At 51.0% G+C, this 14,229-nt stretch overlaps 2 protein-coding genes across 2 annotated transcripts; one reads left to right on the forward strand and one right to left on the reverse strand.

Annotated features, from left to right (window-relative positions):
• Nucleotides 1-387: 387 nt before the first annotated feature.
• TGME49_285820 (hypothetical protein) lies at nt 388-1,290 on the reverse strand. Its single transcript, XM_002369179.2, has one exon. It carries the CDS (start codon nt 1,137-1,139, stop codon nt 654-656), a length of 486 nt encoding a protein of 161 aa, XP_002369220.1. The 5' UTR covers nt 1,140-1,290; the 3' UTR covers nt 388-653.
• On the forward strand, nt 862-14,208 carry TGME49_285810 (MYND finger domain-containing protein). Its single transcript, XM_018781960.1, has 15 exons — nt 862-2,276; nt 3,201-3,289; nt 3,818-3,908; nt 4,376-4,505; nt 5,329-5,479; nt 6,242-6,409; nt 7,019-7,088; nt 7,698-8,038; nt 8,393-8,690; nt 9,361-9,752; nt 10,427-10,511; nt 11,465-11,781; nt 12,403-12,635; nt 13,164-13,230; nt 13,751-14,208. The coding sequence occupies exons 1-15, from the start codon at nt 1,298-1,300 to the stop codon at nt 13,907-13,909; spliced, it is 3,570 nt and encodes a 1,189-aa protein (XP_018637806.1). The 5' UTR covers nt 862-1,297; the 3' UTR covers nt 13,910-14,208.
• Nucleotides 14,209-14,229: the final 21 nt, after the last annotated feature.

Below are 14,229 nucleotides of genomic sequence, written 5' to 3' on the forward strand. Positions count from 1 at the left end.
GCTTAATGTATGCCGGTGTACAAGCGCCTTTGTGCGCGTTGATTCCTTTTCGAATCGGATGGTAAGTAAATCTGTGAATCCGAATGGTCACGAGCCTAGCGAAGGCATCGTGAAATGCGAGCATCCACACCATACTCACTCTGGATTCCAGGTGTTTTCCCTCGAGGGGGCTGATTGACACCGGTGATGCAGAAGTGGAGAATGGGTGAAGCAGATTCTCCTGTGAGAAGTCGTTTCATTTTTAGTGCAAAGCTTTCGCCTAAAAAGCACGATTTTCGCCGAGTCTCCAAAGCTGAAAACACAGCACTCCACGTCTTTTCCGACGCATTCGTGCCGTTGCGCGAAGCCCAGACAACCCTCGAGGTGGAGTTTCCCTTGTCTGGACAAATCCAAAACAAGCAGTACACGCGAAGGAATTTCTCGTTTCAGGTCCACATGCTTTTCTTCGTTTCCCCTCGTTCTAAAAGTTCCTTCACAGGAAGGGTGGAGACGCTTTTTTCTTTCCGTGGAGCTCGTCGCTCGCTACCAACACTTCACAGAAAACAGGAATTTCCCGAGTGCTAGCACGGAGGAGCTGGACTCGGCTTGCTGGTCACGCGAGGTGTTCGGCGTGACCGCAGCCTCAGAAAAAAAGACATGCGTGCCTTTCTAGGTTATTCATTTGAAAATGAAACACCGAAAGACCTTCTCACTGGGAACAAGGGTGGAAAACCGATTTTCCCTGCCAGCCTTCCAGGGAAAAGGCGCCATCGACTGCTCCGCTTGTCTGGCCGGACCTCGATGCTCCTTTCGCGGTGCCGGAGAATTTGTGCAAACATCAGGTGTTTAGCTGGTCGGTTGAGACGGAATTTTTTATTCCCGACGTCATTTGTTTCTTTGTGTTGGTGCTGAAGTTGGTAAGGGGTTTGTACTGGTTGTTTTCTCCAGAAAAACGTGCACTTTTCAGGTCGAGCTTGCGCTTGTCTGGGACTCGGGGTCATGCAACTCTGCGTGACTCTCCCGACTTTGTCGTCGTTTTGTTTCGGCGAAGAGGATCTTTGCCTCTCTTTCGTTCTCTTGGAGCGGAATTGACCCCGTTCACTTGGTTTCGTCCTTCTCGCCCCCTTTTTCGCTGCATTTAGGTACTCTTTTCTGTGCATCTGTCGTCTCGGCCAGCGGCTGTATATAGTAGCGGGGCGCGGGCGATCGTCGGCGACCGGCTCTTTTCCGCGCCAGCCTGCCTCTATCCTTCCTTTTTAGACCAGATTCTCTCTTTCTTCTCGGCTTTGCTCTGCCTTGTCTCCTCTCCCGACGCAAAATGGACTCTCCAGGCGGCTCCCTCGCCAAAGCGAGCCGCCGGTCTGCCTCAAATCTTTCTCGTGGGAGCGCCGCGCCGGTCAAGCCGCTTCCGCCGTCCGTGTCTGCAGCTTCCGACGTTTCTGCGGTTTCGCCGGATCACTCCGAGTCTGCTGTCCTCATGAGTTCGCCTGACTCTCCCCTACTGTTAAGTCCACTTTCGCCTTCCGGTTCTCGCGCACCGTCAGAAATCGGGTCGTCGCCTCCTGATCGCGAGACAGTCCTGCACCCAGACGCTTCCCTGCTTTCGCTCGAACTCTCTAGCCACTCTCTGGGTGTGTCGGGAGGCAACTCTCCGAATTCGGTCGTCGAAGGAAGCACCCGTTCGGGGGAAACGTCGCGGAAACGTTCGGATTCTTTGGATCGTGGTGCCAGATCGCCGCGCGCTCAAGATGGCAACGACCGCAGAATGTCGAGGCGACGTCGAGGCGGCGCCGAGAGAAAAAAACACAGCTCCTCTGTCTCGTCGCCGAAATCTGGCGGCGAGCAAGATCAGAAGAAGGAAAGTCGATCGGGGTCAAGGAAAGAAGTACGGATGGGCGGGAAGCTCTACTGGCCGCGCGCGTCGGTCACTTACGGAGAGGGCGGGCCTTGGGAATTCGCGACCGAGGAAGAAAGAGCGAAGAAAAAGGAGAACGAAGCGAGGAAGGCGGGGACCTTCGTTCCGACAGAAAAATTCGTGGAGGGCAGAATCGACTCCACTTCGCCTGCAAGACCGCGCCTGAAAGAAATGGAGAACCTGAGAAACGACGCACTGCCTCCAAGAAAGCTCACGAGTGCCGACTGGGAAGCTGCGAAAAAGAAGAAGGGCCATAAACACGAACACCTGCTGAAAGACGGAGACGGAAAACCTGCAGCAAACATCCAGTTCACTCGACGCGGCGACAGCTTCCATAGACCCGCGGTCGTGCTCCCAGGCGAGACCGTCGTCGACCACATGCGTGAGCTGAAAACTTCGCCACATGCAATTCGAGACACAGGAAACATTTTCTCCAGCCAAAGATATCGAAGCAGAAAGCAGTTTGGCTTCTAACCAGAGGTCTTGAAACAGAAAGCAGCTTGTCTTCTAACCAAAGGTGTCTGCTGAAAAAGGAAGGAAAAAGTCATCTCACACCGTAAGCTGTTGTGGATGATGTTCTCCTGCCGTTCGCCGACGTGTCGATCAGAGTCGGAGCCGGGACGGTATTTTCCTTTTGGAGAAACGAAAAGAAGAACAAAGAAAGGACGTTCTGTGTGGACGCATTATCGGCCGCGACCGTCTTCATGTGGCGCGCTCAAACTGGGGAAAAGGGACCTAGAAAAGTAGAATCAAAAGGCTAAACAGGCACATTAGCTATTGAATTTCTATTGATTCAAAAATATAATTTGAAGCTCCTGAGAATTACTTTTAAGCGTTTCGTCCCTGGGATTCTGAATTGCCGTCCGCCCTCGAGAAGCATGTCGGATGTCAGAGAGCAGTTCGGTATAACTTAGGGAACTGTACATGGTCAGAAACTTCCGGCAGTAGTCGGCGCCTTCCACGTTGTGTAGCAGTCAATCTTTCAAGCAAATCCTTGGAAACACAGTCACCTTACAAAGAATCTGCGACCCAACGTTGTGTGACTCGAATCAAGTAAGAAGAGCTCGTAGAGAGTGAAGTGCTTTGAGAACTAAAGCTTGGAGTGTCGACTTGGTTTATCGGTCGTCGTTTTTCGTCTCCGCAACGCCCCGAGGACGTGAAGGCCCCTCCCCGTGCGTCCACAAGAACAGCATTCACCTAAAGATACTCATATCTTTGCTTTTATTTATTCGTGACTAGGGATGGGTGTGTGAATATACACGTACAGACGAAGGGGGAAACGTCCTGTTGTCGCTGTTTCTATCAGGTATTCCGTGGATTGCATCGAGCGGCCGCTTAGGACTCTTGGCTCTAGAGAAAGGAGAGAGGGAAGAAGCGCCCGCCGACTCCACAGTGGTAAGATCCAGAATTCCCAAAGGAACGGCGTTCTTTGTTCCTCCAAAATGGATATTGTCGAAACCGACGAGCTGCGTTTTATAATGAAGATGCTGTTTTCCTTTATGTGAAAGGACGTGAATGAACGAAAGGAAAACACGGCAGGAATTGCAGGTGCATTCCATCGGCAGAGAGAAATGTGGTGGCATCGAATCGCCTTCAGTATGGCGTTAATGATCCTTTCGTTTGAAGGATTATTTTCGTTTGTTGTAGGGCTCATGAAAGTCTTCAAGTACGTTTGAAGATTGCCGGTGGACACTAACAAGGCATGTGCAAGCTGTGAGCATCAGGTTATGAATGCCGGCCTAAGGCAGTACGCTCTAGAGGTTCAGTTAGTGTAGCAGAGACGTTCAGGTATTCCGTTTCTACACGTAAATGTTTTTATCCCTGTTTCTTGGATTTTAAAAGAAGAGCGGAGGAGTGGATGACTTTGATTTGCGGACTCAGCTTTCCTGTTTGTGCTCCGATGCGTTTTGCCTCGCTCTCCAGTTCGAGAAGACGCTGCAGGGAATGCCGAGTGACCCTCTGAGTCGCATGGACAACGCACCTCTCGAGTCCACGCTTCTCGAGCGCGGCGCCGGTGAGCCTAGCGCTAAGGATTGGCGGAATCTTCCAAGAAATTGACATTTCAGAGGAAGTGTAGAGAACACTCTGGAAGGACACAAACGGCGCATTTAGTTCCTGTAGAGTAGCTCCTCCGCAGTAGATCTTCGGAGACTCGTATTTCCAGGTGGCGGTCATCACCCGTTCTGTGGCGGAATGGAAGATCGTTTCCTCGAGGAGCGTTCCAGGGAGGTTCTCGTTGGGAAGCAGGAACGAGTAGAACTGTGGGGACGTTCGAAACTCTCTGAATCAGACATACTTCCTCGGTATTTCTGAGAGACAGAGACACCGACGTCCTACCAAGGATACATTTATTGTTATAGTAGGGTTTGTCATAGACTCGCTTTTGCAGCCTCTTCCCGCCTCTGGTTGAAGCTGCTCGACGCCTCTCCGCTGACTTTGCTCTATGTCGTCCTTCTTCTCCACATTTCTGTCTTCGTGCAGTGGACGCGCAGAAGGAACGCTCTAGGAGAACTCTCGGAATAAAAGAGGAAAATGCCGCAAAGGAGCTAACAGACATCCTCATTGCAGATTACGACTACGAAAAGCCACCAAAGGAAGGACCTCGATCCGAGTAAGCGGTGATTCACGGATTCCTCGAGGGTCGACGCGTCTTGTGCACATTCTGGGGACGAGATTTCCCTCACAGTGAGTCCGCTCTTTCTCGCGGTTCCCGAGCGTTTGTGTCGTGAGGAAGAAATGGAAAAAACGACTCAGTAGACAGCTGGAGATACACCTCCACCGAGACAGGAAGACATCATGGGAGAGTCAGGAACGAAGAAGCTCTGCGCCAGCTGCAGGGAGGCTATCGAAACTGCAATCGCGACCGCCAGTAGAGACTTACCTTCGCGTTATGGAAGTGTGACTGTTAAGCGGGACCGTTTTCTGCGCAATTCCTGACATCCGATCACGCATCATCTAGGGAACACCGGCGACCTCCAAAGCTGCGCTTGTCGAACGAGAGAAAGTGGCGAACTGAAGAAGAGAAAGAGCGGGAGAGACAAAGAGGAAACAAAATGCCATTTCAAAAGAAAAAAGGAAAGGGCGCCTCTGCAAACATGCTTACGCTACTCTTACAAGGGTAAACCGCAAAGAGAGGCCATATATATATATATATATATATATATGTATGTATGACTATTAATATAGATTAATATATAAGTGTGATCGTGTTTACGTTCAGGTCTTTCTACAGCGATTGCCACTTTCATCGTGCATTGGCCGGGCATGTTTTTGAGTGCGATGCAGTTGCTGCTAGTGAAGTTGAAAACGCGTGTATTTCGTTTTGCTTCCGCCTGGCTGGCTTCTGGTAAAAACTCAAAAAATATAAATTGACTATTTTAGGTGTGTAGGCGGGCATTCCAACGTGAACCTGGCTCATTCGTGTTTTTTCCTAGAACGGATGAAGATGCAGACGCGGCCGTTAGGCGAGACAAGGACCAACATTTCACTCTGAGGCAAAACCCAGCCGTTCCTTTCCCGTACTCCCAGAGACAAGAGGAATGGGATATCACGTCTCTCAGTCGAATTTCCACAACCGCCGAAAAAGTGAGGAGATCGTGAAGTGCTGGACATGAATGCGTCTGTAGTGCATCCTCCTGTTTTCGTGATCGAGCGCCTTTATGAAGATGAGGTTTTGAACAACAGTTGTGGCACCTCTACACGATTCGTCTTCGAGAGACTCAGAGGCACTTTAGATCACGTGAAACTGTCCCGTCCTGTCTTCCTTCTTCTTGCCGTGTCTTCCGAGCTGACGCGCGTCTCTTTCGCTTTTCAGTGCTGTCGCCACGGCTGTTCTGGGACTCCACACGGCCGTTTCTTTGCCAGGTTTTCTCTTGGGAAAGGCGAAGTGAACACCCACATCGCCCAGTTCGGTGCTGGCCTGGGTGTTCTGTTTCGATCGCACTTTCCTCTTCCTTTGTGGCGTTGTCGCCTTGCCAAGTTCTCTCTTTGTTTCACATCGATTTCGCTTCTCTGGCTGTGTCGTAGTCGAGCCCGACACCGGGCCTCTCAAGGTTCCCTCCCCCCTGTTTGCGTTTCTTCCTTTTCGCTTCGTGAACTGTTTTTCTGTGTCGGCGAACTCATCTGCTGCTCGCCACAGGATGGAACCCTCTCTGAAAGTGAATAGGTGCCTTCCTCTGCATGTGCGTGAATTTCACTTCTTGCCAGCCAAGAGCCTTCGTCTGTGCGTCTGTGCGTCTGTGCGTCATCGTCGCCTGTCGCTTCGCAGTCCCCTGCGAGTCTCTTTCTCCGCCGCCTGCAGCGCTGCTCTCGTCTCCTTCGCCGTGCGGTCCACATTTCTTGACTCAGGTTTATCACGTCTTGAACGACCCCGTACCTTTCGAGGGATTCAGTTTCTCGCGGCAGCCGACATTGACCGAAGGCAATGTGGATATGTTTTACAATCTCGACTCCAAAGAGACTCAAGAGCAGTTTCGAGTAACGGATCAAATCAAGTCTTCTCACGAGAGGGTTCGAGTAAGCGCGGTACCACAGTTTAGCGTTTATGGGAGACTGTCTCCTTCGGCGGAGAAGAAGACGCTGGAGAGTTGAGGCTTTTTCGAGAACAAATAGAAGCGTGTGAGGCTACGGCGCTCGTCTCTACCAGGCGAAAGGGCTTATACGCGGTGAAGCGGCTCCTCTGCGTCCTTCGGCTTGTCCAAACGCTTTTTGTTTGTTCTCCAGTGACCCTCTTGCTCGACGATGCGAAGTTCCCAGCGTGCGGTTTCTGTTCGTCATGTTCTCCGTTCCCTTCACCTCCACGCTTTGTGGAAGCATGGTGTTTAGCGAACAACGCGAAATGCGAATCACGTTATCGCCAGAGACGTTCGAATCGCAAAAAACTCTTGCGAAGCCTTTCTCCTTTCTCGGCTGACCACGGTTTCATCGACTAGCGATTCTTTGCAAATCCAGCTGTCCGCCGCTGCGAGGAGGCTGTTGCTCGTGTCTGACGCAATTCGTTGCTGGGCGTGAGAGTGTCTCTTTTGTGCCTCCCAGTTTCTTTGGAGTTGCTTCGCAGGAGGATCCTCTCGGCTCTGCTTTCATTACCCTTGGCCTTCGCGCGCCCTCGTCTGTGTTTCTTCGCAGTTTGCCGCCCAGGTGGTGAGCAATCTGATGGACGAGCCGAAGACGGATAAGCGAACCAGATGGCTGAACTGTAAGCGATTGCGCGTCCTGCGTATTCCTTCTGGCCGCGCTTGCTGATCCTTCGTCTCGGGTGCGCAGTTCTCAAGTTGCGCACCGGGACTGCAGGAAGTCTGGAGGTAGAGCCAAAGAGACCGGGGACCTGAGTGACAACTCATGCAGACGGAGACTTCCACTGTTAGCTGCCGCAGACTCGGTCTAAAGTAGTTCGTGAGAACGCAGCGCCTGGACGTTCCGTCCAAGGCCGCGCTTTGGGCCGCGAACCTGCGCCACAGCTCACGCCTGGGGGTGCGAGACAGAGAGAGAATGAAGAAGAGGAGAACAGGGAAGAAAAGCGGAGGAAGGCAGAAGAAAGAGAGCGAGAAAGGGAGTGAGAGAAGACAGAGGGAGAGAGGGAGACTAAACTAGCGAGAGACAACGAGAGCGAAGGAAGTAGAGGGGAGAAGAGAGAGAAAAGAGAAGGAAGAGAGAAGGAAGAACACAGAGGGAGAAATCGGGAGCGAAGGGGAAAATCAGGGAAGAAGAAAAGGAGAGAGGGAGTTCTGTATAGGCTCACCTCTGTCACGGTGCTCGTTGAAATCCGTCATGTTTACCGACAGCTGGTTTGTTTCTTTTCATGCAGTGAGGAGAGTGGATAAGCTGTACGCAGGAGTCCCCGTGTCCAGCCGAGAAGTCCCGAGTAGCACAGAGGGTCATCTAGAAAGACCGCTGAGGAAGCGGAACGGAGAACTGAGAGCCGTCGGAGAAGAGAGCGACGACGAAATGACGTTGATGGCTGTGGAGAGTCCGCCCCCGCCGGTGGACTCCCCTCAGTTGCCTCACCCGTATCAGCGCCGCGACTGGGGACCTCGGAAGCCAAAGAAAATGACGCTCAACTTGTATGCGGAGATCAGGTACTTGCACCAGTGCGAAAGGGTCATCGAAGCGATCAAAGAATCGCTCGGACCTTCCTGGAGCCGAAGGGTGAGTGCGCGTCACTTGTGCGTGGATTTCCGGCAAGGCGAAGGAAGCGGAAGCGAGAGAAAGGTTTCTGAGTGAAAGAGAAATTTTGCGTAAATTCCCTCCGGATTTTTGGATTTGACGACAGGGCCGAAACAGCTCGCTCGGGGTTCGCCCACACATCGCCTTCTTCTGCGCAAGAAATGGAGCGACTGAGGCCCTGCTCTGCATGTTTCCTTTTCTTTCGTTGATCCTCTCAAGGATTGTTGACGCTCTTCCTCAGTTCCATCCTTGTTCCCTTTTCCCTTTCGTCCGTGTTCTCTTTCGTTTCACTGCTTCGCTGCGCCTTCCCCCTCTTCTGCGATATGTACTCCTCAGCTGCCTCGTGCCGGGGTTTTGGCGTTGCTGCTTCGCCATCCGCTGCCGATTCCTTTGAGCGAAAACTTGGCGCGCTCAGGTGCCGAGTTGATGCAGCGTCTGCATCGAGGGCGCTTCTGGGTGGAAATCTACCACAGCATTTGGTTCCCGCTGAGTCTGGAGAGGTTCCAGCTCTTCTGCACCAACGGCAGCGGCGCATGCTGCCTCGGCTGGGAGAGCACCACGCGAGCATGCGACTGGTTCTACTACACCCGGAACTTGCCTAAAATGTTTCGCCTCTCCAACTACCTGCTGACAGGTAAACGGACAAAGAAAGGGAAGAACTTGGAGTCCGCGATGTCGACAAAAACGCTCTGAGACTGACGAAAAGGAGAAAACGTACAGTGCGACAAGATGCATTTGCTTCTCATCTCAATAAACCTGGGGATACACATATACATATATATATGTATATATACATATGTGAGTGAGCATAAAACTGTAGATACGCATGTGGTAATGATTTGACAAATGTGTAGATATGTGCGCGATCGCATCAAGGGGCTGAAAGGAGCGATCTGCTGAGAGAGACAGTGTCGCCAGGATAAAAGAGAGAAGAGGGCGCTTCGGAAGAATTGCATGAGCGTGCAAGAAAGTTGAAGTTTTGTGTAACTCGCAGAGGCATGCGCCAGCTTTCGGCTGCTTGAGCTGGCCACGAAACGCGTAATTCGGTCGTTTCATCGATTCAAAGCATGTGTTGGGAGAACGGTGGAAAGTAAAGAAAAAGGTCTTCGGAAAGGCAAGTGAGAAGAAGAAGCAGTCGAAGATCATGAACCCTGAGCAGAGGGAAGAAAACGAGCCTTTCTGACTTCGTTATGGCGACAAACATCTGCAACGCATGACGACAAAAGTCCATGTGTCACACGTTTTCAGCAGTCTTTATTTCTTGGCAACTGTCTTCTCCCTGTCCTTTTTCCTGTCGTCTCCAGGAGCGCTCGAGTCTCATGTGCCTGGGCTCCAGCGGCTTTTGTTTCGTTTGAATGCCCTCAATTTCTTTGCGTACCGCATCAGCTGGTCTCTGCACTACTCTTTCTATGGGAACAAGAGCTTCACGCCGCCCAAGAAGAGCATGTTGCTCGGCAGAGACGGTGTGACTCTCGATCCTGTCCAGATGAGCAACCTCGCCTCCACTCTGCTCAGATGTCTCCTCGGGCACTCGACTGCATGCAGTGCGATGTGCTACAACGTCGAAGCGGTGGGGCGTCTCTGGCCCTTCGTCATCGAGTACAAGAGCAACTTCATCACTAAAGAAGAGCTCTGTCTCCGAATCTTCACCTGCCCGCTTACCAACGCTTTCTTCTCAGTGCTCGCCAAGGGCGAGGTAGGTTGCTCTCCTGCATTCGTCGTGGTGACTTTGTGTCGAAACAGATGCATTGTCTTTTCCATTAAGCGAGGAGTGGTACCGATCAAGACACCGTCGTCCTCTGCTGCAGCCGGAGGTCGTTTTGACGCGTGTGACAGTGAAGGAAAGCGGTCTTCTGGGGCCTGAGGCATCCAGTTAGAGAATGCACCTTTGAGTCTACGCATGCGTATGAACGATTTCACATGGTGGACACAGGCGTGAAGCGTCGTGTATCGACCTGACGAGTCACAAGTCTCCCACTGCCCTTTTGTTAGAGACTGTGGCGGAGACGCGCAGGGTCCGTGTCTGTCTGCTCTAAAAAAGCTTTCCGGACATGTCTACATTGTACCTCGGCGGAGATGCCTTCGTGCTCCGCATGTGAGGTTTGAATTTCTGTCGCAGCTTTTGACCTGATTTAAAATTTCCTGTCCAACGCTGGATGCGCGAATACGCATGTCCTTTGGCTACCGGGCGGTGATCCGTCGCCATCCAGGGAAACTCACGTCCATCTGCGTATATTTATATGGTTGTATTTGTGTGTATGTGTGTGTCTGTTTGTCGTTTTTATACACATGAAGCTTGCTGTGTTTGCTCTCTTCGGACTGTCCATGCGTATGCGTTTCCGGTGGGACTGTTGCTTCCATTTTTCTCAGGTCCCAGAGATGCCGCAAGCAGTTCACGCAGTGCATTCCTACTTTGTCCTCCTCACTGAGTTTCTGTATGGAGGTCGTCCTAAAGGTGAGTTCCTTTCTACAGAAGAGAGGCTTTGGATTTCGATGATTTTTCGCTGTATCAACTTTCCTTTGCGCATATGCGTTTTTTCTAGCCAGACGACGCTTGCTGCCGGTTTAGCAACCTCTAGACACTGGGAAGTACATGGCCGCGATAGGTTTGCGAGACACGACTTCCGATCCCCAAAAGAGTCTTCTACAACGAAGCTATCATATCGTCCGTACTGAGCCTGTCCGTTGTTCAAGTGACGTACAGGCTTACGCATGCACAGTCATACCACTGGTCATACACATGCGACTGAGCAGAGAGACTGAAATGAGTTGGTTTATTCCACATGTTCAGTCGCACCGTTTTGGTTTGCCTTTTTAAATGTTCTATTAGAGAGTGTTGGAACTTGTTTTTTCGCTTCAGCTTATAATGTAGATGTAAAGGGCGATTTTCTCTTGAAAACCTAACTCTTCATTCAGTTCGAGTATTTCCGTGCAATGTTAAAAGTTGATGTTTGTGTATTTGTCTTCGCCGAACCTAGATTTCCTCAACTGGTCCTCCACATTTCCCCGCCTTCGTCTGGTCTTTTCTGTGGTTATGGCTGTCGTCGCCTTTCTCTGTTGGTCATGCGACTTCTCCATCTGATACGGTATCTCTGGTTTGAAAGGGAGCTGCCTCTTCGATTCTTGGAGATTTCTTCTTCACCTTTTCACGTCGTTTGCTCTCTGCGTCGTCCTGGCTGAATGCGGTAGGGGACCCCCAAACGCGCAGTCAGTCTTTGGCTTCCCGGACGCTTGGTTTACAGAGCTCCTGTCATTTTGCGTGTCCATCGACGCTTGATTCGCTCTTCGTTTCCTCAGATTCCTTCAAGAGTCGATTGCGGCAGAGTCCGCCTTTCCGTGGTGAACGTCGGTGTATGCATTCACACTACAGACAATCTGTAGAGCATCTTGCTGTTGTGTTTCTTTCAGGATTTTTCGAGTCTCTGTCGAGGAGCTTCGAGACACCTGTCCCGTGCATTTGGACACAGCTCGCGGGAGCGCTGAACGAGCCATCAAATCAAAACATTTTCCTCATCGGAGATATCTTGCTTTTCGTAACGGATCTGTTCTACCTCACGTGTCTAGACGGCGCAGCCCTTCCTCGGAGAGCTGCGAGACATATTCACAAGCGAATAACTGCCAAAATTCTGCCTTTCCTTGAAGAAGGTCGTCCCGACCTCGCTGACCCTGACACGTGGAGTCAGATTGACCGGAACGCTCGCAGTCTTCGAACGGCGCTCTTCACGGTGAGGCAAACAGACGAGAAGCCGTTTCGGAATCAATGGTTAAACAGAAGTTTTCATTCAAATTGAACACGACTGGACGTTTTTTTCGCAAGAACGAGTTCCTAGACCCTGTTCTAGAACCTCGTAAGAATCCGTCTGCGGACGGAACCGGTAGAAAACAAGGCAAGAGTCCGAGGCAGCAGCATCTCTGTTTTTCGGTGGGCAAGATCGCATTCCGTCGCACACTTGTAGAAACAACCGACGGATCTTCCGCTTAGACGGCGCATTTCCTCGTGCAAAAAGAGTCACTGGGATAGGACCGAAACGGGCACACAGAAACGCAAAGAAGCGACGGTCTGGACAGTTTGAAAAACCAGTCTCTACTTCTTTCGTCCAACTCGATTGGACACTGGGTCGCAGGAAAGCGACTGCGTCTCTGTTGCTCTCGATAATTTCACCCGTGAACAGGATTTCGGTTCTGCAGATGCGGTATGAAGCTGGAAACGAAAACTCAAAAGGAATGTAAGGTCAGAGCAGAGTGAGACGTTCTCTTGTCTTCCGCGGCTTCACTGGGCATTTGCGTGTTTTCTTACATACCCCTGTGAAAGTGCCGGAAGCTCCGCGTTTGTGAGTTTTTTTCAGGCAATGCACGACGCGGCCATTGGACCGGAGCTTTTGGAACCTTTCACGCTGCCAGTTCGCTCTGCGCCAGAAACAGACCCGAAAACATACAAACTGGCTTGGCCGTCTCTCGCGCGACTGTTCCCTCTTCCTGATGAGCTGCCCTGCTGGCGGCCGGGATGCAAGAAGACTTTGCGTTTGACCGCAGACAAAGTCACTGCACCCGAAGCCAGCAACTTCAGATACTGCCAACAGTGGGTCACGGGAGGAAGCACCGCGAGGAAAAACAGATGACAAATGGTGAAGAAGTTGGGGATTTGCTGGGGAACACTGGGGATGGAAAGTGACGCAGATCTGAGGGTGTTTCAACGTTTGAAACCATTGATATCCCGCAAAGAGGAAATGCCACGAAAAAACAAGACACACTTGGGACGCAAACGAACGTCAGGAATCTTTGCGTGTCTCTGGAAGTCCATACACTCTTTACTGTGATGTGAGGAAAACTGTAAAACGCCGACTTTTGACACGTTCTTTGCTGGGGTTTGCGCCTTTTAGACGGAGCGATCTCCGAGTTCCTCTCCTCCCGTTAGATTACCTTTATCTTTTGTCTTCGCAACTCAGAGTTTCTCTCCTGAATTCGGTTCTGCTCGATGATGAAAGTATGCCCTTTACGAAGTACGGGTCAATGGGCCTGGATCCTGATGCTGCGGGAAAGGCCAAGGATCGAGTCTCCTGATGTGCGAAAACTGTGGTCCATTTCTGTCGTTTCTGTCTTGCCGCAGATGCAACATTGCTGCGTACTGCAGCCTGGCGTGTCAGAGACAGCACTGGCTCTTAGAGCATCACCAAGTAACGTTCTGCCCATTCACAGTTTTATGCAGCAGAGGATTCCTTTTACTCCTCATTTGCGATATACACACACGGATAGAATCCTTTCTTTGCCTCGACGATCATCATGCGTGGCGTTGCTCCACCTTGTCTAATCCTTTTATGGATGTGCACTTGTGTACTATCCGTGACAATATCAGTGTTTATCTGTATTTAGATTCTAGAGAGGCACCGACGAGGCACAAAAGGAAAGGAGAAGAACATCAACCTTTGTGTATGTCTTCTGCCTGGTGAATTCATGTATTCCATATGTGTCGCGACCGTACATTCGCATAGAGGCATTCCACCTAGGACTGCGTTGCCACTGATCCCTTCGCTATCCACTTGTGCACATTTGCATTACATATATGTTTATATTTTTATATTTATATATCTATATATATACTTGGTGTGTGCGTATACATGGCAGACGTTTGGCTATTTTGATGTATTCTGGGTTGTGTTTCCACTTGAGATTTGTCGATTTTGACGTGTGGTTCAGGTGTGCTGCTATTTTCGTCGGCCTCCAACGTTTTTGCGATTCCAAATGCTTCCTGGACAAGTGCCGATGGAGCTGGAATATCCGGTTTTCGACATTTTCAAGGGAATGTTTGATATCGATTGGTTCGATGACGGTGCAGCATTTGAACCGATTTTCTAGGTGATCCTCAAGGGAGAAGGTTTTCGACAACGGTGTGTCAACCGTTGTTCACTGTGCCTGACCGCTTTCAACGTCGCTGACTTTGTTGTTTACGTCGCGGCTTCTCTTTTTCAGCACGCGTGTAGCGGTCGGTCTCGCGTTTCTTTGCTCCCGCGTCCGTGTCTCGTCCGCTTTGTTTGCTTGGTTTCCCCCTCCCTCGCAAAAAAGTGAAGGCGACGCAGGTTCCTGTAGAAAAACAATGGTTTCTCTTGGCGGCTAAGAGCCATGCCCGCGGGCAGTGGGTGGCCGCCAACACCCTCCGTAAAATCAATTTTGTTTCT

This window comes from Toxoplasma gondii, chromosome V (genome assembly GCF_000006565.2).
Source record: "Toxoplasma gondii ME49 chromosome V, whole genome shotgun sequence".
NCBI lineage: Eukaryota > Apicomplexa > Conoidasida > Eucoccidiorida > Sarcocystidae > Toxoplasma > Toxoplasma gondii.

Bases quoted from the DNA above. Each gene is read 5' to 3' on its own strand.
- TGME49_285810 (XM_018781960.1), top strand. From the start codon at position 1,298: ATGGACTCTCCAGGCGGCTCCCTCGCCAAAGCGAGCCGCCGGTCTGCC. The intron at 5,480-6,241 runs GTGAGGAGATCG...TTCTTGACTCAG, and splicing joins TTTCCACAACCGCCGAAAAA to GTTTATCACGTCTTGAACGA. The intron at 13,231-13,750 runs GTAACGTTCTGC...CGTGTGGTTCAG, and splicing joins GGCTCTTAGAGCATCACCAA to GTGTGCTGCTATTTTCGTCG.
- TGME49_285820 (XM_002369179.2), bottom strand. From the start codon at position 1,139: ATGCACAGAAAAGAGTACCTAAATGCAGCGAAAAAGGGGGCGAGAAGG.